General features: G+C 41.9%; 1 protein-coding gene across 1 annotated transcript in view; it reads right to left on the bottom strand.

Moving 5' to 3' along the window:
- myo16 (myosin XVI) overlaps positions 1–23910 on the bottom strand; it is a gene marked incomplete at its 3' end in the record, with an annotated part of 82323 nt that overhangs the window by 25779 nt on the left and 32634 nt on the right. Inside the window, exons 12-26 of the mRNA XM_080498340.1 lie at positions 21628–21755; positions 19504–19609; positions 18477–18594; positions 17929–18076; positions 17496–17613; positions 15693–15810; positions 14917–14988; positions 14064–14205; positions 12736–12808; positions 8718–8870; positions 7548–7748; positions 6209–6284; positions 4837–5033; positions 3749–3829; positions 663–868 (exon numbers count right to left, since the gene is read on the bottom strand). Coding sequence (XP_080354466.1) covers positions 663–868; positions 3749–3829; positions 4837–5033; positions 6209–6284; positions 7548–7748; positions 8718–8870; positions 12736–12808; positions 14064–14205; positions 14917–14988; positions 15693–15810; positions 17496–17613; positions 17929–18076; positions 18477–18594; positions 19504–19609; positions 21628–21755 — 1937 coding nt within the window. The remainder of the gene's footprint in view (positions 1–662; positions 869–3748; positions 3830–4836; positions 5034–6208; positions 6285–7547; positions 7749–8717; positions 8871–12735; positions 12809–14063; positions 14206–14916; positions 14989–15692; positions 15811–17495; positions 17614–17928; positions 18077–18476; positions 18595–19503; positions 19610–21627; positions 21756–23910) is intronic.

The raw sequence follows: 23910 nt of genomic DNA, 5'->3' as shown, positions 1-23910 counted from the left end.
TCAAAGGAAGGGAAAACCCCTATGACAAACACAGAAAAGTGGCCGGTGATATTGAGTCAGAGTGAATTATGAGGGGTAGAAATGCTTTGCCTCTTTGTCAGAGAGCCAGGAACATAGTAAAAGAATTAGGAAGGCAGGTGACGGGGAGTAATGATGTTAAAAATCCGAGTGCAGGACATTGTGACCTTACACACAAGTGATTGGTTAATGCCTGTGTGTCAGGCTGACATGAGAAATGTGATCGTGGCATGCATCAGCAGCAATATTCTCCCATCATATTGGAAAAAAAAAAAATGAGGCATTCAAGGTCAAATTGCACTCTGAACAATAAAGGTTGCTGTGACTTTTCGATTCTAATGTGTCACAGCTTGTGAACATGTGACTCTCTTCCCGTGTGTTCGCTTGTAATTGTAGAAAGGGGACATGCTCAGGAAGGTTGCCCTGACCTGCTGGACCTGTCATGCATACAGCGACAGGGGGTCATGGTGACTTGTGGGAGCGTGACGCATCTAAACAACTGACATTAGTGAAGCAGCCACAGGCAAAAGGCATGGCTATCCATAAACTTTAAGACTTATCCACCAAAAGAAAAGGCTTTGAAGGAGGAAGCAGTGAGGAGACAGGTTTTTGACATGTTTGGACACTTTGGCTCAGACACTGACCTGCTGAGGAAACCAGGAAAGGACAGGCGCACAGGGTATCCGTAGCGTATCATTCGCACCATCTCAAGCACGCCGATGTACTGCAACTGGGTGGACACATGGAAGCTGTCGAAACTGTCGGGCTGACCGCTGGAGTTGGGGCGCACACACTCGACAAAGTGTGGAGTACTTGCTTGTAGTTTACTGATCATTTCTGACAGTGAGTTCTAAAAGAGAAGAACAAGAAAATGTATTCTAAATGTATTTTTATTTTAAATAACACAATGATACAAAATCTGTACCAGTAGCTGGTTAAACTGGCAGCTTATAAACAAAAGAAAGAAAAAAAAGAAAACCCCTTTGGCTGATTCCAATGTTTGATACGTAGGACAGTGATTGGAGAGCGATTACATTCAGTTTATGACAAAGTGTTCTGATTTTTAGACGTGTGCTGGAGCAATGAGAAACACAAAGAGCCCTTTGCTAAGTGTGTGTGAGTGTGAGAGAGCTTTTCTTCAAGCCCTGAATTCAAAGATGTTGCATCCAAGGTCACACGGACTCGTGCGTAAACACTTACATCTGTGTCTTGGCCACTCCTCCTCACTGACGTTAGTCCTTGCACTTCCTACCAGTATCTTCAATGGTCAATACCTCAGCCTTCGTCTTTGAACGCCACCAGCGCTCACACTGGCATCCTCCCTCCGAACATGCGCATGCACTCAGCACACAGTGGTTGTTGTTCATTGTTCATTCATTCATGTGGAGTGCTTCATGTTTGGCTTGGTACGGCATCATTCTCCAACCCACTCTCTCCTTCCCTGCCATTCCCCGGGGGATTCGTCGACCACAAGTCCACAACTTCGACTGTGCAACACACTGGATTCATTCAGAGTAAAAGTGCTGCTTCTTTGAACCACATTTCAGGCTTCTTGCATCACAAAAAGTCACAGAACAGTTTTACTGTAATTGAAGATTAATGTTACTTTTTATAGTTGTGAAGCACAGTGCGCTCGCCTGAAGACATCTTCGGGTTGTATTGTTTAAAAGGCCATGAGGATTACATAAACTGGTGGCTCTACACTGTTTAACAGGATCCCGTAGGAGGCCGCCAGAGCCAGAGTGTAGTAGTTCTGTAGTGTGGTGTTCATTGAGTTTGCCAAAAAGATGAAAAATCTCTTGTTTGACACCAGGCGGAAACATAAAGGAAATAACTGTAGGCTTTGGTGGCTTCAAGGTTAAATCAGTGAACTTTGAATCGGAAGTTCATAGGTTCCAATCTCACTATTAACAGATCACCTCTCTGAGGTATGGGTTTAAAGTCAGAGAACAAATTTCTCTGCAAATTAAATGTATGTGTGACAAATACAGCATTCTTCTTCACACAATCAACTGGAAACTGCATTGTGTCTGCATTCCAGAGTTCCGTGTGTAAATAGCAGTAAAGCTTTCATGTGGGGGCCACTAGTTGGTGCTGTGCTTTGGTAATACAACCAGCCATGCATGCACACACACAGAGGACAGTTCGACGTAAGCATTCAAGCTCTTTGAAACAGCCTTGTTTGAACTTGATGAACTCATGACTGCACTTGCATAAGGGGCGACACGACTTCCGAAGACATATGACCAGTCTCATTGAGCTGATTCAATTTTAAGGTGGATTAGCATGTGATCCACATGATGGTGAAGTAAATGCACACTTTATTGAAGTTATGAAAGTCAAAAGAGGGAACAGCACAAACACTCTGGAATCTTCCATTATGATTGTTGTTGATCGTTCAGACTGGTTCAGTTCAAGTTACTTTGTTTATATGGAGTTGGACTGCAGTGCATTTGAGAAATGTTGCACACTTCAAGCCATGTAATAAAAGTGCCATTTTCAGTGGCTCATTTGAAATCATATACGTTTTGCATGTGTAAAATAAATACATGCTTCCCATTGATTTTACTCCCACTATTGCAGGCTTGTGAGACTGGGTGTGCACCTGTCTATGGTTCCTTTCAATATAATGTATTAGAAAATCAGGTTTCTCTTGAGGAAATCTGGAGGCTGGGGGCTTCAGGGGAAAAGTTTGGTCATCACTCATAATTAAAAACTGCAACTGCTTGATATCAGCCTCATCCTATGTTTGCTAAAAAGTTAAATAAGTCTATCACTTACAGGAAAAAGACTCCAGTCAGATTTACTATGTTTATTATCATCAGCCTCAGCAGCATCAGGATTAAAACGAGTGGAAGACGTAATTTATATTTTGATAAGATACCGAGTTGACGACATTTTTATTTCTGAAATTCAGATATCTAACATGTAAAATTCTAGGTGGCATAGTGAAGTGGTGGTAAGCGCTCTTGCTTCTCAGCAGGTTTGTTTCTGACATTTATTTCTGGAGTTTCCAGCTTTTATGTGGAATAAAAGTGTTTCCTAAGAGTTGTGTGCTCAAGTAATCAGTGACTGCACTCGGCCTACACAATATTCATTTACAGATGTATGTCATCTATTGTGATCACAATATGACTTACGGATTTGTAATTCCAAATAACATACTTTCACATCTTGAAACCAACTGTAATCGGATGCAACCAGTGCTTGACTTGCTTGTTTTTAATCATTTCGCATGGATTCATGTGATCTTGTGCATCTGGCCTGTTGCCACCAGCATTGACGTAACATTGAAAGTGGGGCTCCATGCTAATACGTTGACATGCAGAGCATAAGTACACAGCACGTGTACAACCATCAACTGCAGTTGATATCACAATGGTGATACATTTGCAATATATTGTGTCCCAGGTGTAAACTGGGAAAGTGCACACACACACACACACACACACACAACGCGCACAGCCTGATTTACTAGGATCCTGTATAAAGCGTGCTACATTACATGCTCACTCTGAGTGGATCTGCTTTCACATCTGCACACTATTTCAAGCCCAGTTTTTCACGTGAAATCCTTCAGCCACAGAGACAGTAAAATGAATAGACCAATTTTCTCTTACAACCATCAACGCTACATTTATAAACTGCATTTAAAAATGCACCAAGATGTACCACATAACATGAAGCAGAAAAATGTGAATTTTTTCAGAATGATGGCGATAATTTGTACCCTCAGCTGGACAGCCACTGTGATTGGTCCACAACGCTCGAGTCGCTGGAGGAAAGAGCTTGAGCCTTTTTTCTTTAAGATCTGGGCAGACAATAAAGACAGAAGAATAACAAAGAGAGAGATATACCACAGGATTTAAAAAAAACAACAACAAAAACAAAAGCTCATAAACAAATTTGACTACACATTTAAAAACATGCCATTATAAAGGGTAGCAAAATCAGATTAACTGGCACCACTAGAGAATTCAGTCACAGTTACAATTTGTACATCCTTCAAAGTAAAATGTACCATTGGCATTTACTGTGAACCATGCATGTTTACAGCTCAACAGTCTGCGCAATGCTGTAATACATTATTACTTAATGTTACCGTATAAGGCAACTGGGGCAGATCATTGAGGTGAAATGTACTTTATGTAAGACTTTACTCTCCATAGCCAATGAGCCACAGAGACACCAGACAGAACCTCCTGGAGGTTACACAACCAACAAGATGTTTCGACCCATATATGTTTACTGCTGCACTGTACTTGCCAAAATACTGAGGCTGATAATTAAGGGAGGACTGGGACTGGACAAGAAGACGTAGTTTGTGCAGAATATTGTTATCAGGTGTGCCATTGGAGTTTTAATGACCACATGTAATGAGAAGAGTGTACAAGTACAATCATTCTCATCAGTGTGTGTGTATGCATGCTTGTGGTGTATTTATCTCTTGCACGGATGTACAAACAAATCCAATTCCCAGTGGTTTATATATAGCAACATGGTGGGAAGTGGCTTAAATTAGACGAGTGATGTCCAAAAATACTATTCTTGGATGTTTATTGATTGCCACAGCAGTCACTGACCAGCCGGGAGGGGGGGATGATAACACTGCGAGAGGCTGTTTTCCCTCAAGTGATCCATTCCCATTATCTAGTTTGAAACAGCAGCATGAGAAATGTGCCATCATAAAGATTTAAATGTACTCAGAAAATAATCAAAACACCACAGAGAACCGAAGTCTTGGTGTTTAAGTATGTGCTGCAGTTGGGCCTGGCCGCCGGTGCTTGGCCGAACTCCACTATGAACAATGTACTGTACCTTGGTTAGATCGCGGTACCTCCGGGGTTGTTGGGGGATAGAGCTGGCACTGGCGAGGGAGGCCGATGGCATCCTGTGGAGCAACAGGGCAGCTTTCGGCCCCCTCAGCCCTACGCGGCCCTGGGCAGCTGGCACCAGAGAACCGGTCTGAGTCAGCTTGGACTGGAAGAGCTGCTGCAATAGCACACTCTCACTGGCTGTTGGGCACAAAGCACATACACAGAGAGGGAAGAAAATAAGCGCAGAAGAAGCCACAGCATTGGTTGAGAAAGGGGGTGGAGGTGAATAATGGGAGCGGTGTGATGAACAGAACGAAACAGAGAAAAGGAGGAAAGATCAGAGGAAGTGGGAGGAAACGCGAAGTTAATCAGTGTGTAAACAGTCAGACAACAAGAGAGTGACCATGTCGCTCGACAACACGTGGAGTGGTACATAACAAGGAGCCCATTCAGAAAGCGAAAAAAACATGTGTGTGACCATGAGTGTGGGGTACCCGGTAAGAAGGCTGAAAACAACTGAGGGAAAGAGAGAGAGAGAGAGAGAGAAAGAGAAAGAGAAGGGTTGCAGAATGACGATGGGTAGGTGTACCACACGGAGGATAATAAACACGAGTCCTGAACTCATTCAGTTGAGTTAATTACTCACAGCTCTGAGAGGAATTGTCTTTTCATTGGAGACAATCATGTCCCCCACCTGAATAGTTTGAAGCACTTCATATGTTTCGATTTCTAATTCATTATGCAGAACAAAGTGAGGAGAAGTCTGATTAATGCCAGCTTGCCTAAAGTCAGATGGAAAATAATCATGACGTGCTTTTTTTTATGCATCCTTAACGTGCATTCACATCTTTCTGTTCGGACATATAGACCCATTAACCCTTTTTTTAAATGTTTACATTTAAAGTGAGGAGTAGATGGCACCTGCGAGAAAGAAGAGAAACCCCATCAAATGTGTCTGTGTGTGGCTGAAAAGAAGCGGCGCATCGATTCGTCAGACGGGCGGATAACAGCCAAGTGTGAGTGAATGGCTAGCCGTTGGAAGATTAGCCTCATCATGGAAATTATAGCAATTAGGCTGCTGGACGCAAGGCTAGCCTGGCAGTCGCACAACGGCCGCCTGTGTCCTGTGAACCACAACAGCCAACATCTGGCACCTTCTACACACAATATACACACAGACGGTGCTGTCCGCTGCATAAGGGATTAAACACACACACACACACACACACACACACACGCACACACACACACTATCGTGCTTAGACAAGGAGCGGTTTTGTGCGCTGTTTGTTTGCACAAAAGTGCTTCTTTGTAATGAAGTGAGCTCTGACGCCACAATGTGCTCGCGCGCCTGTTATTCATCGGGTACTTACACTTCATCGTGAGCAGGAGATTCTGAGGAAGGCAGTCCTTGTTTTTTGTGAGTGATCCTGTGAGGTCATATGAAATCTGGGAAACAAAAAACACACACAGACACTCAGTCATACGCAGAACAGAGCCTGTAACTGTTTATGCAGTCGAAACTATTATCAATATAAATAAGCAGAAAACACATAAACAGCTTGTTTAAGTATGAGATAAGTTAGGTGTACTGCTTCACTGGCACCTGCACAACTGAAAGGTGTTTATGTGATGAAGTATAGATTTCATATTATTGTCAAATTGAGTAGGAAACTCTGAAGTAAACACAAGACATTATACGCACATTCAAAAGGAATTGAATGATTAAATAATAATGACAAACGTCAGAGAGTTGCAGTTAATACATAATAGTCAAGTAGAAACCCCGAACTTGCACAAGTCAAACGCTTAAAATGTTCTTTTGATCCAACCAACTATAATGCTGTTTTTCCCCAATGTCAAATACATTAACAGCAGTGTTGTGAATAACTTGTTCCTTGGTAGTCTAGTAATCATGCCGATACTTTGAGAAATACTGCCACAATGAAAAAAAACACTAATGCAGTTAAAAAGCTGAGATCTCCATAGGTTTGCTACTTTTGTTGTACTTTTAACCAATTGCAGAGCTGCTGCCTCGCTCTGTCCTGTTCATGTGTTGACTGGTAGCCGGCAGGCGGTGCACTATTATGGTGGATGTGGGTTGATTATATCTGCCTGCTGGTGAAAACAAGGGAGGATGAGTAGACCAGAAGGTTGAGTTTCCCTGCTGACGAATCCCACCCTGCATGCTGCTTATTTTTCAAAATTTAAGAATAATACTCTCGCTCACGTTTCCATCTTTCGTCTTGTTTGTTTTGAATAAACACACAATCGCGTAAATATTATTCTCAGCTATCATGACTCAACAGTGTGTCACAAATGCTCAGTGAAACACAGACAATAATATGAACGAAGCATGACTCGGGTGAACAGCAAATGTGTGACTAAGACCGAACGATGAGTCAAAATGTTGACTCCTTTTATGGCTCTGAAGGTAAATTTAATGGTCTGACACAATATTGAGCGCATCATGTCAATTTGCTTCATCCCTGGGGGGACCATAAAGCCAGAAGTATGCCTTTCATTGAAGAGGCAACTTACTGACCCATTCTATTTGTTTCGATTTCCCAATAAACCACACAAATGTGGAGCATCACTGTTCCAAATTAGGTTTCTGGGGCTAAATAGCACAAACTCGAGCTTATCTTGAATAGAATAAAGACCTACGCTGTCTGTCGTAAACAAGTGTAACGCTGCGGACTTGATTCAGACCTGCGCTGCGTAGTGGCTGACGGTGAAGGCCGGGCCTTGGTCTTTAGGTGGGGGGTTGCCGTTGCCATCCTTGGTGGTGAGGGAGAGCCCGGGAGTCAGGTGTGAGTCCAGCTGGGCAGACAGCCTCTTGTACAGGGTCTGCTCCGCCGGCCGCAGGCTCTGGCTCTCCTCGTCTAATACACACAGAAGTCCCTGAGGCTTCTGCGGGAGGAACAAACAGATGCTCACATTGTTCATATCGGTCATTCTGAGAAACTCCCAATTAATAAAGGCAGCAATACATTGTTTTCCTGACACACGCCTACTGATCCTCATCAGGTTGGGTTGACCCTCAGATATGAAGCTCGTCCATTCATACTTCTTTGTTTTTTTGTTTTTGAGAGTATTTCTTAAATCATTATTTTTACATGGACAAGTATGAAACATAAATCACTTGCTTTATTTAAATTGCAATGCAGGTCCCTAGTTTGACCTTAATGTAAAAAAGGTTTGGGAAGTTAATGTAAAAAAAAAAAAACCCGCTTTCGGTAATACTTAAGGTAAAGGAGATCCAGCAAGATAAACACAAAAAAACAATGCAATGTAGGACCAATACAGAATACAGAAGAATTCAAGATATCAAATGCAAAATGTGTAGCACAACAGGGATCAAGGATATTTTGTTGCCATTGCATTTCACCAATGAAACTTTATTGGCTCTTTTAGAAATAACACGGTGTAACAACAACAACAAACAACTTTAAAACAAAACGTGTATCAAACATACTGAGACAACTATTTAAAAAAGTGTAAAAAGTATGAAATGTCTGTTTTAAAGTGACTTGGTAAAAAACAATGGGAAAAATTACTAATTCTCTTTATAAAAAAACTGTAAATTTGTGTTTAAAAGGATCCATATTGTGTGAGTATCGCTGGCACTGATATGCATTAGAACCATTGGACCATAAATCATTGACATTTTTTGTTTGTTTGTAGAATATAATTGCTTATCGTGCACATTTTCAATCTAAGGATTCATTTTCGTAATCAAAAATAGAAAAATCTGCTGTCGTTATACTTCTGAAATGTGATTTCAAATATTTGGCCACAGTTCTAAGTAGGTTTACAACATTGGATTACGTCTTTTGATGACGCTGGAGCATGCGGGCCTGGAATAGAAACCTACAGTACCTGAAGGAAGAAATCCAGAACTGCTGGATGGTTGCTCGGGGAGCACGAGGTCTCCATGGCGATGCCTTCCTGCAGACACTCGGCCTGCTCCTGCTGGAATAGGACCTCAGAGACGTACCGCCTCAGCCGCTCGTTGGTCATATTCACGCACAGCTGGAATGTAAACAAACACACACGCAGACCTGAAAACATAATCTTGGGCACACACAGTGTTACTCCTCAGGGACAAGCTGCTGAATGTTTGTGTTTTCAAGCAGAAAAGTGTCCATGAACAATCTGGACCATTAACCATGAAGGCAGCAGGCGGCAAAGTCAGTGGATTTAGCCATAAATGTATGAGGGTATAGAAGATTGCCCACAAGTCTATCAGGCCATTGTGTTTGTCCACTACTTTAAAGATCTTATCATAGGACAAGAAGGGGTGTTTCTATGGAATACTGTTTATGTGTGGAGATCTAGCAAGGAGAGTGAAGTACATACTTCTACATCATTGCCACGGGAAAAATGTAACCATGACAGAGTTCCCATTGAAACTTCGGCATCCATCTTTTTATCTATTGTAAAGAATTCTATAAACATTTTCAGTCCATTTATACAAAGATACTCATTATTTATATTATCTATTTGTTAACTACACGTGTGTGTTTTGATTGACTGGTGTGAATTGTTTAACTGAATTCTGTGCATTTTTGAAAACAAAAAAATTTAACTGACAACCATTTTAGTCTTTCAGAATGACTGAATAGGACAAACAATGGGCTGTGTTTCTCTAAACGCTTATTTACTCATTGTTTTATTGAAAATTCTATTGCATGCTTTCACGCAATAAAAAAAGAACCTGGAATATTGAATTTCATGGGCCCATGGGGAAATGTACAAACATTAAGTATGTCCTTTATTAAAACACGTTTAAAAAACAGCTTCTGGGAATTAATTAGAGTCAACTGAAATAGAATAAATATGTCACTTAAAATTATACTGAGTATGAGAGAGAGAGAGAGAGAGAGAGAGAGAGAGAGAGAGAGAGAGAGAGAGAGAGAGAGAGAGAGAGAGAGAGAGAGAGAGAGAGAGAGAGAGAGAGAGAGAGAGAGAGAGAGAGAGACATTAATTTAATCTAAACAGCATGTATGAATTTTTGATTACCTGCGTGGCTTTATTTTGTTCTGATAAGCATCTTTATACATATTTTATAATGTCATTCTCAGGTGTGGTGTGCAATGACTTTGGACTTTATGATTAAATCACTAATATTGGAAGCAGAAAATTACATTGTAGTTAAAAAACAATCTATGAAAGTATGCAACCAAACATGCAGCCACATTTTCACTGAGCACAGCCAGTCAGAACAACCTCAGGGAGTGTTTACGTTCTGTCAAATCTTTCAGTGGTTCCATTAGATTGAGGAAAACTCAGACAAAATAGGGTTAAAGTTTCCTGACACAATCACTCTGTGACGCACGATCAGGATCCCACCCTGCTTGATTGAGAAGTGCCGATCTAAGTGTGTTGTGGCGACAGTCCTCGCTCTCCTCTCGTCTGTGTTTGTCTATTCTTTGTCTTCAAGCTAGTCTAGTCCATTAAAGGCTTAGTCCCAGCAGGTGGTTGATTGAGTTAGCTCATTAGCAAAGTGCTGAGCAGGTACAACACAGCCCTGACAAACACAGTCCTAATTAACAAGCCCTAATGACCCTGATCATGCTGTGCGTGTAGGGCATGCTTGTGTATGTTTCAGCATATGTGTACATGTGTGTACAAACATGTCAGGGCTTGTTTGTCAGTGATGTACTGACGGAGATTATTGTGTTTGTTTAGCCAGATCTCACTCCTATTTTCTCTTCTGTGGGTGGCGTGGGTGATTTGAGTTGTGGGATATTAATAGGCGGTGTTCACACTCAGTGAAGGATATGGCGGGCATAGAAAAAGAGGTTTATAGTCTCTGTAATTCTGCTGTTATGTTATTTTAATCTGCTTCCTTATTTTCCGTCCTGTGACCGAGAAGACAAAGGTTACATAACCCCTCATTTTCTCTGAGATTAGAGCACATCTACCTAGATGAGGAAGGCCACAGTTATCTCAGTGACACACACACACACACACACACACACACACACACACACACACACACACACACACACACACACACACACACACACACACACACACACACACACACACGCACACACACACACTATCGTGCTTAGACAAGGAGCGGTTTTGTGCGCTGTTTGTTTGCACAAAAGTGCTTCTTTGTAATGACACACACACACACACACACACACACACACACACACACACACACACACACACCGAATAGACAAACAAGTTGCGACTTCCACTCATTATTCTGAAGAATGACTCAACAGTAAGCTCACCGATAGATTGACTGATGTTTTAACCTTTGAGTGAACGGATGAAACCAGCTGATGGTAATATCTATCCACAGTGACAAATTTACACACGATCAAGTTATCAAGTTAAGTTATCAAGATTGAATGTCTTCATTTCCTGCTTCTATTTCAAAAATAAAACTTCTAAAAATATTGTTTTATATAAAGTCCAGACACGTTTCATTTGGAAAGTGGTTTTGTGTTTCAGACAAAACTATAAAACAAGCTGATTTCCATGACTGTATTTAACAAACTGAAGCTGGTATTACAATAAATTGCACTGTATACTTCTACTTAAGTGAAGAATATCAGTAATGTTGACTCTTCTGGCTATAACTATAACTTGCCTTACTCTTTATCCAGAAGTCCCAAAGTCCAGTGCAATTAAATGTCAACAAGACAATTCAATTGAATATTTGAAAAGAAAAATCATTCCACAATTAAAATAAAGAGTTTCTTGTGCAATGTACAGTTTTTTTGTTGTTGTGCTCTTGCACTGAAGTGACCCTGTCATGGCGGCAGTGACCCCGAGCTCCCCTATACATTATTCTCATTAGGATTTGATTCCCCCCCTCCCCAAGCTCTCTCATAATGTCTTTGTGTAATGAGATTTATGTCCCCATAGCAGTAATAAACACAAGTCTACGCACACACGCAAACAAAAACAAACACACAAGTGTCGTTTGCAGAGGCTGGAGCCCCCCCCCGCAGTCCCACAGGGAGAAAGCGTGAGGCCCGAGCAGCAGGAATGAGCACTTAAACTCTCGAGCAGGATGAATTACACTGTAAAACACACGCACACTCACTCCTGTTGTTCTTACAAAGCAGCGGGTTATTAACGGCACGTCTGATGAGCACATGGCAACTTCGCGAGTGAGCCATACAGAGCTGTACATGTTGTACTCAAAACAGAACAATATAATTGCAAACAAACAGTCACCGTAGGACAACCAAACATAGCAGACAAGCTGTGCTTTCCACATAGTCCTAATTCATGTGAAGCCATTGTCCCCAGGCCAATATACATCCGATTGTGAAATCACTTTGGATGTTGATTCAGGAAATTACGTGTCACGGTGTAAAAAAACAACTGGCAATGCACTTCAAATGTGCATGTTTTTTTTTAATGCAAAAACAGTAGTTTAACTTTACTGGATTCTGTTTTAATTTACAATCATTTGTCAATAATGTGGACTAAACATTGTTTTCATTAGCAGTCACTGCTTTGGAGCTGCTATCATCAAAAACATGTTGCACACAGACAGGCATTGTGTGAGCCATCGGTTCATTCGAGGACAGCAGAAAATCACGCCACAGTCGGCCACAGACCTCCCCTCTGTAATCACAACTACTGACAAAAAGTGTCCGCTATAAAGCGGAGAGGAGCCCAAAATATATCAGCCAGTTTTGATTAAGATCTGTTTGGAACTACAATGCCACATCTTTTTTTTTTTTTCCTTTTGTCAGGAGAGATTTCTGCAGCTCGGTTGTATTCGGTGAAATAATCCGTCAGCTCACAGGGGAAGAGGAACACTATTGATTCAGTTTTTTGGGTTGGTTTTTTTTATTTAATGGCAGAAATCTGAAAACGAGAAGAAAAAAAAAACAACAACAAACAAACACCATCCCACCTGCTCGAATCCATTCCTCTGAAATTCTTCAAAGCCAAATATGTCCAAGATTCCAATTTCCAATGCAGGATCCCTAAAAACAATAAAGAGAGGCATTATTAATTTTGTTTTGCAGGAAGCTTCATTCTTTTATGTATGTGTGTGATAACATCTGAAAGTGGAGAATGCCTGAAGAATGTATAAGACTGTGTTGTTGCCATTCCTGTTGATGTCACCTGGGTTATCAGAGTGATAAGACTTCACAACCGCGGCGACGCCAAAGATCCTACAACCTTCACCTATTTGTGCGAATGTTTCTCAGTTTTTACACAAGGTCACGGCCTCCATGTCAACCTTGGGTGTGTCCTCCAGCCCTCTTCTTGATCACGTGCCCACATGCCAAAACATGGGTGTCACACAATGTAAATTATTGCAATCCTACATTCTACATGGCGTGCTGTGCCGCAATATTCACATTGTCCTCGATAAGGCCGTGAATGAGCAGCTGCTTCTGTGCAGCGACAGATAAACTGCTGCGTTTTGTGTTAACAGATATTATCGGCCTGAGCTTGCATTGAGTTTTTTTTTTTTTTTTTTTTTTCTTACAGGGAAAACACTGCTAGGCAAACATGTATAAACCAGGAGTCTGTGACATTTATGACCAAAAGAGACATATGTGGCCAATTTCAAGCAGATACAAGTAGTCTGGAGCTGCTTTGGCCATTTCAAGACATTTTAGCAGTTATATGGTTTTATTACCATTTTAGCTGTTTTAACCATTTGAGTTATTTAAGCAGTTTTAATCTTTTCTTTCCTTTTATAGTTGTTTAATGGGGTTATTGTTTTTGTTGTTTTAACCACTGCAACTCTTTCATTTCACACTTCTCTTTTTTATTAGCTGTTTAAGCTATTTTACCTTTGTCTTAATCCATTTTATTTGTTGTTGCCATTTTACCAATTTTTGAATAATTTACCATTACAACTGTTTTCAACACTTTTATAACTTCTTTTACTTATTTCTCTGATGAATTAGCATCATTGTTAGTGGAAGAAAATGACTCTGTCCTCACTAATGGAGAATTTCTATTACCCTCTGATACGTTTCTACTTTTCTCCTGGTTAATTTCCTGAGAGATGGAAACCATGCTGCTGTATCAGGATGTGCAACAAATAGCTTAATAGGTTGATTATTAAGTGTTGACTTGATTTAACATCACAACTGTGACCTCAAACTTCAAGATAAGAATTCCTTTGAAATACTGTGAATATGAAATGCAATACACAAGTTTATGTCGCTGACCCCTGACATGAACACACACACACACACACACACGGACATGGAAATATACCCAATGCTGTCATCTGGTCCTTGAAGATAATCATTGATGCCATTGACCAGATAGCTGAACAGGCGTCCATAGATGGCTTTGGCGAGCTGGTCTCTGTACTGTTCTGACAGTTCTACTGTGTGACGTCGAGTTATCGCATCACCTGGAATCAAAGGAGAAGCGTAAACACAATTTCTGCTACGAGGTAATTCAGACGATGAATAGCCATTTTCAGACCTTTCAAATTCTGAGCAATTAGGACCTATTGAGCTGTAGCTGTCACACCAGCATGAGGCCCGTGGAAGGTCGATGAGAACAAATGTACATGTACAGTGTACAGTACGTAGTTCATCTTTGTGGGTGCATTTATATCTAATTCAATTATGTTGAAAAAGCTACTAAAGAAATCCAGAAAGTTGACTGAGGCAGAGCAGGAACAGTATGAGAAGCAATTTTTAATGCGAGATAGTATATTCGCATTGAGAAGAAGTAGTCACGCTAGTAACAATTAAGGGGTGTATTTACAGGATAAAATGCGTGTGCTAGTAAGTCTTGTACATTTCTGTTGCTTATTTGAAGTCAGCTAAACAAAGCAGTTAAGATATTGATTTCCCAGCATGTTTTCTAACTCCTCCTAGCGGCTTACAGGCTTTTTTCAGAGCAGAAGTGATATATGCTTTTTACTGAGGTCAGTCTTGCTGCAAAATACACTGTAAAAGCCATTTGCAAAAATGACCTAATAATGGCTTTACTATCAGCCCCAGGCAAATAGGAATCCTTCTCATCTGCGCTAAATTGAAATATGAAATCATGTCTTTTCCTCAACACAGCGGAGGCACAGTTTGTATATTGGCGAAATCGGGCAAGCTGATACCTTTGAAGTACTGAACGTCAGAGGTGAGGGCGGTGCTTAAGTCATTAGAAGACACCTGCAACAACCCAGAGACTGGTGAGAAAGAGAGGGAGAGAAAGTGAAATTGTGAGGCAGAGGTTCATGACGGCGTATAAAAACAATAACAACATGAGTAATTAACTGAGAGAGCGGTAGGGCTGATAGCGTGTCATCACACCCGCCCTCCTGTAGCGCTCTGGCCATGAGCTCACTCTGACAGCACAACAAGCTAAACTTGGCTCCACTGATTGGCAGAACCACCAGCGGTTACTCATCATTGGATTTCTGAGCTTTCTGGGATCACAAGCAATGACAACACATCTTCTGTGACAATGGCGCTTTTCCCGTTCGGGCGCTGATGTCATTTGTTTACCATGTAACCAGAGGTCAGAGGTCACAGGAGCACATGTCGTGGTTGCATAATGAGGGGAAGTAGACAGGGGATAATAAAAAAAAAGAAAAGAAAACAACAGGCTGTTGTGGGAAAGCGCGTGTAAGAATGATCCTCCCTCACTATGGATATGCTCCGGTAGAAAGACAGCTTACAATACAGGTGACTGTCTGGCCTCAAGCTAAAAGCTGGCAAGCTGCCAAGGCCAGTGAAGGAGGAGAGAGAGAGAGAGAGAGAGAGAGAGGGAGGAGCTACGGGGACAAAGTAAACAAGATGTGTTCATGAAATGTGCTCCTCCCTCCTCTCTCCCCTCCCAAACCCACTACGGGGGTTGTAATGTGGGCCCAGTTCTGACAGGGGTGCTCACCTCTCTCCAGCAGCTGCAGGTCGGAGGGGAAGGCTGTATCAGCATCAGTCAGGGCAGTGAATGGCACGTCTCCGAGATGGAGCACAGCAGAAAGCAGCGTAAACACCGAGTCGACCTCCTGGTGAGAGGAGAGAAAGCAGTCCAAACACATTCCCTCGTAACACTTGTGAGTGTACAGTAATTAGTTTATACTTTCACTTGAATCGTGAACATTTTCTTGAAGATGCATCAGCTATTGATCGTAAAACATGACTTTAAACGATGGTGTAAAACAGGAAACCGCTCCAACTAATGTTCTATTGTTTTGTTTTTCTATTCAAGCAATTCGAAACCCATTGAACAGAGTATCACTAAAGTTACATTCAGTGTGTATAATGATCCTTGTTGAGTTTTCCCATCTGTTTTCACACGTCGTTTGCCGTAGAACATGAGTGAGTCTCATCAATGAACTCCAGCCAGTTCCTCTGAGTTCCTTATTCTTTAAGCTGGAAATCTTTTTCACAGATGCTTTTTCAAATGCTGAGAGTCACAGACACGATGGGAAGGTCGGCCCGCTCCTAGACTTTGACCTCTGGACTGCTGTGCTTCACGTTTCTGTATCCTCTTGATTAAAGAAATGCAGATTCAGCAATGAGTTTTAGTTGCAAAATGCATTAGAAAAAACCCCCCCATTAAATTACCAAAATGCTTCACTTACGTGTCAACCCGCCTCCTCCCATTCACTATTTCCCCTCCGCTGTCTCGCTCTCCCTCCCTCTATGCCCTTGAGTAGAGGACGCTTAATGGAATACCCCATTACCCACTGCTCTGAATCTCTGAGAGGGGGATGTTCGAGTTTGAGGATGTGTGCCTGTGTGTGTAATATGACTGCGTTTGCACTCTCTCAAGGCAGGATATTGGAGCTGATATCTGTGAGATAAACACAAGCATTAGTCTCTGTCTGACACTCTATACACATATAGACCGCCCTCCCATCCCGCGGAGGGAGGAGAAGAAAGCCAAAGAGGGGGAGAAAAGAAACGATTGCAAACGTTAATGACGACTGACCTTTGGGTCGGGACTGGGAGTCGTCCCCTGATGGGAACTTAGACAGAAACCAATGGGTGGTCTATCACTTCCATTCCTATCCCACCCCCGCCCCATTCTTCTGTCCATCGGCCTCACTCTTATCCAGTGGACAGTAGTGTCCTCTGATAACACCACTATCTACTGGTCCATTTCTCTGTCTTTCCCCTTGCCCGTGTGCATTGACTGCCAGTGGATTAAAAGGTGAGATGATGGTCACTCACTGCTGATAGATGCTGACTGGGATTCTAAGAATAGATCCTGATAATGGGCTGAGAGTACAGCTAGTGGAGCTCAGGACAGACTGTACCAATGCTGACTGCACGCACGCAGTTTGCATAAATCAACACCCTGTGTTGAAACTCGGTCAAATGCTCCATACAGACGGAGGCTTGGTCAAAGGAACAAGGTACAAAATCACTAGGTATGTGGCTCCGACTACTTACATTCAGTACCCTTGAATATATTATTTAGTTTTCCATTATTACTGTGTGGACACTCATTGCTAAACGAATTAGGGGAAATTACCTGTCACTGTCGTTATTGACCACGTGTTACTTCACCATGAAATTCAAGATCTGATGTTGCAAAATGCCCAAAGTTCCTGGGATACATATGTGGCTCTTTTTAGTTTGAATCCATAGAAAGGTTGAACGTGCATGTTGCAGTATGAACTGTGTAAAATCACAGGCCTCATCAGCCTGTGACTTGTTGAAGTGTTGATATGCCAGTCGATACCTGCTTATTGAAGCCCAGAGATCTCAGAGCTTGCTTAACGGCGGCAAGACGTTCCCTGCTCTGGGTAGAAGCTGCAGCAACTGGGACGTTCTCCGCAGGAAGTCCTCCACTGAGATACCTTTGGTAAAAAAAAAAAAAAAAAAAAGTTTGACGGAAATATTCCTGACCACCACCATTTTCAGGCTCTGAAACAGGCCAAATGAGGTCAGCTGGTTATCAGAGAGGATTCTGAGTTTTTAACCAATTATCACTATTATGTGGCCCTGAATCATTGCTAGAAAATATTTCACATAAAAAGTCACGTATGTATGAATATGCATTGGATTTGACCTATTTATTGCATTTCAGCTGTATTTATTGAAGGGGGACATGAAGATGGACGGTTGGTGTAAAAGCTGGGCATAGAGCTAGAAGTAATGCAAACGTCACATACCTGTGCGCCAGGACATTGTTAAGGTAAAGTGCGCTCTTCTCTTCAGGTGAGAAGCCTTCAGCCATCAGGTAGAAGATGCCGAAGCTGTGTTGGTAAGGTTGGAGGTGCACCAGGCGGGACTTCTCAAGCATGTAGGTGTACACACGGGCTTGGAAAGGTAAAACAGGTCTGTAAATAATTACATTCCACTACACAGAGGGGCCCTTTATTAACAGATCCAATTAAAGGGATAAAGAGAAGGTGACATACTTGAGCAACGAGAATGATATGTCAATGTGTTGGCTTTTACTGCCCCCTGCTGGTGCGTGATTATTGTGCACCTCATGTCAGAGAGGGAGACTATAGATAGTGTGATTCAAAATATGAATCCACAAGATTAAAACAATGATGACGTATTTTGTTATAATAGCAAAGACAATTAACATAAATGTGTGAAACAAACAGAAATTGATCTTTGTAAAATTGTAGCAGAGCTAAGTGGGAATATAGATTTTTAAAAAAATTTTCAAAGTTCCAATATATTGATTTGACAGCCCATTTTAGTTTACCTCTGAGCAGAGTCTTCCTCTTTTCACAGTACTGGAGGGTCAACAGCTTGATGAAGCGGCTGGAGTTGCTGTTTTTCGGGGTCTTTGCATGACCGAAAGCCTCCAGAATACAATTCACCTGCATATTCCACCAAACAACCAGCAGTCTATCAGTACAGTAGTTCATAATGTACATTTAGTAAACATGGCTTTCTGTTTCATGATGAATTGAAATTATTCAAAATCTGGACTCCTTTTTTTTGAGGGGGGGGGGGGGGGTGACACAAGAAATTTCCCATGTGTACCACTAGATGTCAATGTACTTCCACTATCTGTGCACTCCATATTTTTGGTGTCACAGAATGAAGAGCTGACCCAGATATTGACTACACAGCGATGACTTCATCAGCACACAGCAACCCTCGGCGACACGCTGCTTTTGTTACACAACTGACAGGCTGGCTGACAGATATACAGAGTGCAGAGCAGGTAAATTAAGCGTAAAACACCAGGAACAGATCAGAACTGCAAACAACTGGGAAAATACAGGAAGCACTAACGCGTTAAGTGATGACCTAAAACACTTGGTTTTTTTATATTCAGTGTGTGGGAAGATGCTAAATTTGGGAACGGGTACTTGAAGGCATATTTTTTGCTTTCGTAAAACAGTGTATTGCTTGTCTGTTCTGGGAAAAGTTTTACGATTGTAGCTTTCCTGATTTACAGGTAAATTATTCAACTGTTTTCTCAATGTTTTGCACTCCACAAGTCTCAATTAACATCGTCTCTAAAAGTCCTAAAATACATATAAAACAAGGAGCAGCCAAAGAAGTAAAATTTGGAGTAAATGTTATTTGAAAAACTGCAAAAGTTGGCTAATATAGAACATGAACATTAGCTTTTGAGGGTAACTAAAGACTAAGGAGTCATAAACCCGACCTGCAATCACAAGTTTCTTAGTCATGCCAGTCTGCAGGACTTGTTGCCCACAGACTGCTTGAAGTGCAAAAGAGAACAATATCGAGGAGACAGACAAGTCCAGACTTACGTGTTTCATTCTGGGCTCCAGCGAAAAGCCTTTAGGGCAGGATCGAGCTGTCAGGTGTCTCACAATGTGTTTGCACGCTTCAGTTTTCCCAGAGCCACTCTCCCCACTAGAGAAGCAACAAGAAAGTGGAAAGTGGAGATTTATTTCATAGCTAAGGTTCAGTCTTCATGTATAAATTATTAATAACACTTAATATGCAGTTGTAGTTGTTGCACCAATGCTGTAACATACAAATAATATTCATTCTAAATAGTATGAACCATAAATATATAATGTGCATACTTGATTGTATTTCCCCATGTAATAGGGTATAAACTGTAAAAAAAAAAAAAAAGCAGAGGAAATGGGCCATATGGAAAAAAAACGAATTAATCACGTTCCTGTATGCACCTCAAAGGCACAATATTTCCCACATATGTCATGTAATACTAATACCTCCACCCACCTGACATCACCCCTTCAGGGAAACCCCTCCCTCCCAATCTATTCCTCCTCATAACAATAACATTGCTCCATTTACAGCCACTTTTCGCACACAACTGGAGTCCTGTTTTTAATTTTCTGTTGAGTGAATATTGAGTCTGACATAAGGCACCTCTCCAGTTCACGCACTGACACTCTCCGACATGCAGAGAATTGAGACCTGCAACCGTAACACCTAGCAGATGGCTTCACAAGGTCAAAAGCCCTTACTAATGACCACAGTATGCTGCGTGGAGCTGTTTCTTGGTGTGTATGTGTGTAGCTGTATTTCCAACTAACAGCCCTGCTGAGTGCGAAGTCCAAAGGTCCTTTCACTGTCTTTTCATTTACCCGTTTTTATTAGATTTCAAGGGCATTTTGTTAGACTACTTGCCCTGGGGGAACTTGGAACTGATTGCTTGTAGATGTGTAGGAGACAGCTTGTGTGTTGAGTATGTGTGTGTGGGTGTGTAAAAGCATACAACACGAAGCCTGACCAAAAATGAAACAAGAAATGGAACGATAAAGTGCATTAAGGACCGCATCAAGGAAAAGAGCAATGTGTGTACATGCGAGTCCTATATACGACGTGTGTGTCTCTGTGTGTGAGCGAGATGGATAGCCTGTGGCCGCGGTGCATTAACTCTCTGCCAGGTCGGCTACGACTCAGCGGGAATGTCACCGGAGAGTCGGAACGGGGCGTTTAATTGCAATCAGTCCGGCCGAGGACAAAGATCAAGATGCCTCAACGCTCCCAGCAAACATCCATCTCTGTGTGAACCCTGAACAGGTCTGCAGCTCGGCTCAAGACTGAGAGCTATTAATCTCTCGGGGAGTGGTGAACAGGTGTGTGACGGAGGGGTGTGAGCAAACCTGGTGGCCAGCTAAACTGCTATCCACGTGGCGTTAAGATATTTTTGTGTGGAAATACTGAAGAGCAGAGAGCACTGACCATAAGACCATGTGTAACCTTACGCAGGGGTGTCAAACTGAAGCCCCGGAGGGCCAAAGCTTTGCATGTTTACCACACCTCACAGTTTCCACACATCTGATTGTAATGAGTCGCTCATTATGAGGCTTTCTGCAGAGCGAGGTGATGACATGTGCATTAGACTGAGGTGTGTGGGAGCACGAAGAGAGTGACAACATGCAAGACAGCCGCCCACCACAAGAAGAAATGGACGTTTTTGTGTCTTAAAGGCTGCAAAGTCATGGAGTGGAGAATTGCTGAGCACCCTCATTTTAGTTTCCAGTTTTCTGCGGGCCCTCTGGTTTCCTCCCATAGTCAAAAAAATATATGATTCGAGAAAATGATTGACTCTCAAGTGCTGGTAGGTGGAACTGTCTGTCTGTTTGCGCTGTGAATGACTGGTGATCTGCCCAGGGTGTTAAAGATAAATTACTTTAACAAAATCTCACCATGATTGAGCTCACACAATGTAATACTGCACCTTAAATATATACCCTGCCTTCACCTGTACTCAGTTGGAGTCTGTTCCTGCCACTTACAAGTCTGATGAGGTGGTGCAGACATGGTAAATGAGGTTCATTCATTTACCAACGAGTAAATAGAAAGCTTTGCTATGGTTCTCAGCTCAACGCATTACTGCTGCACAACTGTACCAAATAAAGTGGCGGCTGGGTGTATTTGATATTGTGTACCTCAGGATGAAGCACTGCGGGCGTCTCTCCTGCTGCATCATGTGGTAAGCTCTCTCCGCCGAGGAGAAGATGTGCGGTGGAAGAGAGGAGCAGAGACGGCCTGTGGAGCTCAGGTACAACTGACTCACCTGAAAAAAAAAGAGGCAGATCTTACATAACATGGACACACATCCAGACTGAGCAGTGGAGGAGATAAAGTTTCAGGAAAACAGAAACTGAGCAGGGTGTCACTTTCGAGGTGTGTCAGTCTCATTAAAACCCGCGGTTTACCGCTCAATGGTACCATGTAATTGAATCTCAACAGTCTGTCCCTGATTCGAAAACACATCTCAGTAAATATAAAGGCCCAAATGTCATTTATCAACATCAGCAGGGGGTGAAATTAAATATCTGAGTGAGATCCAAAAACCTTTAATCAAGAAACTCAATAGTCGCAGAGAATATGTTTAATTTGGGGACTTATCTCGTCACTGCAAAAACAAAAAATGCTCATCAGGAAAAAAACTCAAAATATTCCTTATAGTCTGCCAATAGGGAAAGTACATTTTGTTTGGCAAACATTTGTAAGCCTCAAAAACTAAAGACAATTACAATGCAGCAAGATTTACAAGCATTTTCAAGCCTTTCCCAGATTTTAAACATGGAGAAAATCTTAAAGCAAGAGGCTTTACATGTGACATTACACTTTTATAGAAAATAAAGTCCCATTAATGTAATTCCTACTGAATTCAAACTGAAGTTATATAAAAAACAACAACCTGCAATTCAATAATTAGGCTCAGTCAAATGCATCAGAATGTTAAAAGTTACAAACTTCCCATATTTTAACATGAATGTCTGACGTAAATGCAGTAGAAATTGGCAACATGTGATACTTCAGGCAAATAAAGTAATATGTGCTGAATAGAAGTCTGAATGCTGTTATCGAGAATGTCATACAAATTGTGACATAGAGATGGTCTGTGTGCAAAATGATTGTCTATAATAACATCCAAAACTTGAAGTATTAAGTTGTTGGCACAAAACTCAAAACAAACTAATATATTTCTGGAAAAGCTCATGAAAACACAGAATAAGCATTATTTCTGTGTAAAATGTAAAAAATTTTTTTTACAGCCAATGAAACTCCTTCTAATTTCTGGTAAGACATCCTGCATCAGACAGTGAAGCATCTATTGTTTATCCTGAACTGTGAGCGAGCTGTCACATCCCTGTGTGCACCCGGTCCATCAAACGGGTGCCAGGGGGGCGCTCGTGGTAGTGAAGGAAAGAGGTGGAATTGGACGTCCATCGCCAGACCAGAGGAGGTGACAGACGGCCAGCAGGTCACGCCACGTGTTGTGACATATGTCCTCCTCAGACTGGCTCCTCCCCGGATCTCCTCACATCCTCTCAGTTGGACGGGGATGCCTGGAGTGGATCCAGACAGTGACAGGAGCGGGGCAGCCTGAGGAGTGGGGGCGGGAGGTGGGGGCGGGGGGTTTGGGTATGGGACTTGGCAGGAGATGACGCCTCCTCCTTCAATCGACTCCTCCGCTTGGGCGAGTCTTTAGACTGGCGTTAATTCAGCTGGTTTCAAAACGATTCATCTGCTATTTAAGAGCAGGTGATGCTCATGCTGTTGGTGTCACAACATTCAATGATCATCAAAAAACGGAAGTGCCTGTGAACCAATTTCAATCATTGTTTCATGTCTAAATGCTTTTGCACTGTCTTGATGTACACTTCTTTTCCACTACAATTGGAATGTATACCATGTATCTCTCTCTCTATATATATATATATATATGTATATATATATATATATATATCATATATATATGATAGAGCATGTGTGAGATTGCGAATGAGTGTGTGTGTGTGTGTGTGTGTGTGTGTGTGTGTGTGTGTGTGTGTGTGTGTGTGTGTGTGTGTGTGTGTGTGTGTGTGTGTGTGTGTGTGTGTGTGTGTGTGTGTGAGTGTATGTGTGTGTGTGTGTGTGTGTGTGTGTGCGCACGCTTTCCCTCTCGTCTGTGGCTTATGCAAAGTCAGCCTTACACTGCGTATCACTGACAGGAAGACTGCATTATTTATCAACCACCAGGTCCATTTCATCTGTTCATGTCCTGCCGATTATACAGTGAACATGTCTCCTTGAAAGGCTCGTTTTGCCTGCACATTGCATAGCCTAGCAAAACTGCGTGATACAAGCACTGATCACAGTGTACGCCAGGAATTCACAACTTTTAATACTGCGAGCGCCACACAAATGTCATCCTCAACAACATAAGCCAAATACTTCTA

The sequence above is a fragment of the Blennius ocellaris genome (assembly GCF_963422515.1).
Source record: "Blennius ocellaris genome assembly, chromosome: 6".
NCBI classification, from domain to species: Eukaryota; Metazoa; Chordata; class Actinopteri; order Blenniiformes; family Blenniidae; genus Blennius; species Blennius ocellaris.
Note: the sequence above shows the minus strand (reverse complement) of the source record. Positions and strands in the feature narration are given on the sequence as shown.